Source organism: Rutidosis leptorrhynchoides, chromosome 10 (genome assembly GCF_046630445.1).
Source record: "Rutidosis leptorrhynchoides isolate AG116_Rl617_1_P2 chromosome 10, CSIRO_AGI_Rlap_v1, whole genome shotgun sequence".
NCBI classification, from domain to species: domain Eukaryota; kingdom Viridiplantae; phylum Streptophyta; class Magnoliopsida; order Asterales; family Asteraceae; genus Rutidosis; species Rutidosis leptorrhynchoides.
This window is the reverse complement of record NC_092342.1, coordinates 220,219,560-220,222,387: the sequence shown is the minus strand read 5'-3', so window position 1 is coordinate 220,222,387 and position 2,828 is coordinate 220,219,560. Positions and strand designations below refer to the sequence as shown.

Sequence of the window (2,828 nt, the reverse complement as noted above, 5' to 3'; positions counted from 1 at the left end):
CCAAGAGACCTCTTATTTCTAGGCCATCCAACATAAATGGGACGTCCTAAAGCAGTGGACCCATTCAGGTTGTTTATCGCCACAGAAGCAAGTGCTGGATCTTGAAATGAGACGAACGCGTATCTCCGATATGGCCAAAATTTGACATCAGAAAGTAGCTCAACCTTTTCAAAAACATTCTCAACCATATGACATGTACACTCTTTCTGCAACCTTCCAATAAAAATCGTAAAATTCACCTTCGAAGCATTTCTGGTATCTAACTCCGGCGAAGCACCATTAGTTCCGGTGAGCACTCTATTAGGTGAAAGAGAACCACCTCTATGCCCGTTGAGGACCTCATCGTTCAACCTGAAAAAGAGATGAACCTGATCCAAACTTCGATTCGATACCATGGTGAGAAGAAGAAATGGGATTGTTTGGATTTAAAAAGATGGTTTAGTTTGAATTTTGAAAAAGGTTTGGTGAGAGAGAAAAATCCATCTATTTTTTTACCTATAAATAAGGGATGACATAAATGTTATAGGGTGCTTTTATTTATAGCATAGAACAATTTGTTAATAATTTTAAATTAAATTTGGAAAAAATGAAAAAAGTGCATATGGAAGCTACTATTCACACCATTTATCTTTTAGACCATCTTTAACCCTGAAGCCCATGATGGGCGTGTTGCTGGGTGGGGTGTGGTGCTTGATGAGCGTGCTGCCAGACTGCTGGGTAATGGGTGGCATGCTGAGTGGCGTGTTGGGGTATTTTTTATTTTTTTTTCATTTTTCTTGCATTTAATTGATTTTGTTTAATTAGTTTATATTATTATTTTGTAATTATAATAACAAATTAATTTAATAAAACACACTAAAATTAAAATTAAAAATACGATTACAATTATATAAAATGTCCTAAAAATAGAAAATTACAATACGATAATTAAAAAAACATTACAATAACTTAACTAAACATTACTTAAATGCTACGTCGGTAGTTTGGTGGAAGATTCCAAATATGCGCGGTTAAGTCCGCACGAAGTGCATTATGAACATCTTTGTCGCGATTTTCCTTTTCTAGTGCAGCTCGAGTAGTATTTCGATTCCTAACAAAAACGGGTTGGTTTTCTGGCTCATTTAGATACTCTTCGTCGAGTGACGTTATAGCAAAGCCATTATCCTCTTGGATCATATTGTGCAATAGAACACAACAATATAATATGTGGTGCAATTTTTTTGCTCTCCAAGCTCGTCCAGGCACATGTAATATATTGAATCTTCCTTGAAGGACACCAAATGTTCGCTCGACATCTTTTCGTGCATTTTCTTGAAAATGTGTTAACTTTGTTGATGGCTCGTCGGTTGGGGATTGGTATGCTTTGATAAGTGTAGCCCAATCCAGATAAATACCGTCGGCGAGATAATAACCATGTGTGTAGTCATGACCATTTACTGTAAATGGTGAAGTTGGAGCGGAACCGTTCTTAAGAGAATCAAACAACGGTAAACGGTTTAATACATTGATGTCATTGTTGGAACCTGCAACACCAAAATATGTGTGCCATATCCACATATCATACGAAGCTACAGCTTCGAGAATAAGAGATGGTTTTTTTTATGCCCACTTGTGTATTGACCTTGCCATGCAACGGAACAATTTTTCCATTCCCAATGCATGCAATCGATGCTCCCAAGCATCCCCCTAAAACCATGCTTTGTTTCATGCCTTTCATATATTCGTTGAATATCACGTGCAGTTGGTTTACGTAGATATTCTTGTTGGTACAAATCAGTAACAAACAAACAAAAGTTGTCTAAACACATTAATGAGGTTAGCTCACTCATATGCAAATATTCGTCCCACATATCACCCCTCGTACCGTACGCCAACTGGCGTAACGCAGATGTGCACTTTTGATATATATTAAAACTTTTACGACCAACGGCGTCGTATGAGTGCCTAAAATATGCAAAGTGTGCGGGTAAAGGATTAATAGTGCAGTCGCGTATACATGCTATGATACGCTCGAATAATTGCGGACTCATCTGATAACGTCTTTTAAATTTGTGATCGGAAAACGTAGGTTGTACCTCAAAATAGTCTCTGCGTAGACGTTCAGCCGCACTTTCGCGATCCCTAGGGATATAGATTCGGGTTTTTCGAGGTCGATGACTTGGGCCCTCATCAGCTTCTCGATCTAGCTCTTCGGCGCACGAACGCATAACACTTAATAACATTTCATCGTCCGAAGAATCATCGTCGATGATTTTTAAATAGGCATCCATTTTGATTAAAATGTGATAGTAGAAATTGAAATTGGAAAGTAAAGTGTGTTTGAAATTGTGTTTGTATATTGTATATATATATAGAAAATTAAATGTTTTTAATTAATATGTATATATCCGTTACTTTATTTGATGGCTTGAAACAAACCACGTCGCCGAAACCCACCAACACGCAGCAACATCCACCGTGTTTACTTGCTGCACGCCGCCTGTTTTTGGCTCCAACACGCCGCGCTACAGCGTGTACGCCGGCGTGTTGGCCAACACCACTACCAGCACGCGTCGACTAAAGGTGGTCTTAGTATAACTGTATATAAGGATATGTTATATAGCATGACAATTTGTTAATAACTTCAAGTTAAATTTGAAAAAAAAAAAAAAACAAATGTGTATGGAAGCTATTATTCACCTTCTTTATTTTTTACTATAAGGATTAAACTAAGCCCAATATATTAGAAAAAAATTAATTTTGATATCGATATCTATTAGATATATTAAAGATAATTGAAGTATACTTCAAGCAAAAGATCATCAAAAATTTCCGATTTAAATATTGTT

General features: G+C 36.8%; 1 protein-coding gene across 1 annotated transcript; it reads right to left on the bottom strand.

Annotated features, from left to right (window-relative positions):
* Positions 1-963: 963 nt before the first annotated feature.
* On the bottom strand, positions 964-2,270 carry LOC139870822 (uncharacterized). The gene is made up of 2 exons (XM_071858593.1): positions 1,622-2,270; positions 964-1,523 (listed from the first exon to the last, which is right to left on the bottom strand). The coding sequence occupies exons 1-2, from the start codon at positions 2,268-2,270 to the stop codon at positions 964-966; spliced, it is 1,209 nt and encodes a 402-aa protein (XP_071714694.1).
* Between the last annotated feature and the right edge of the window lie 558 nt (positions 2,271-2,828).

Excerpts from the sequence above, each read along its gene's own strand:
- LOC139870822 (XM_071858593.1), bottom strand. The coding sequence starts at position 2,270 with ATGGATGCCTATTTAAAAATCATCGACGATGATTCTTCGGACGATGAA. Across the intron at positions 1,524-1,621 it reads TTGTTCCGTTGCATGGCAAG|GTTCCAACAATGACATCAAT; the intron begins GTCAATACACAA and ends TTGGTGTTGCAG.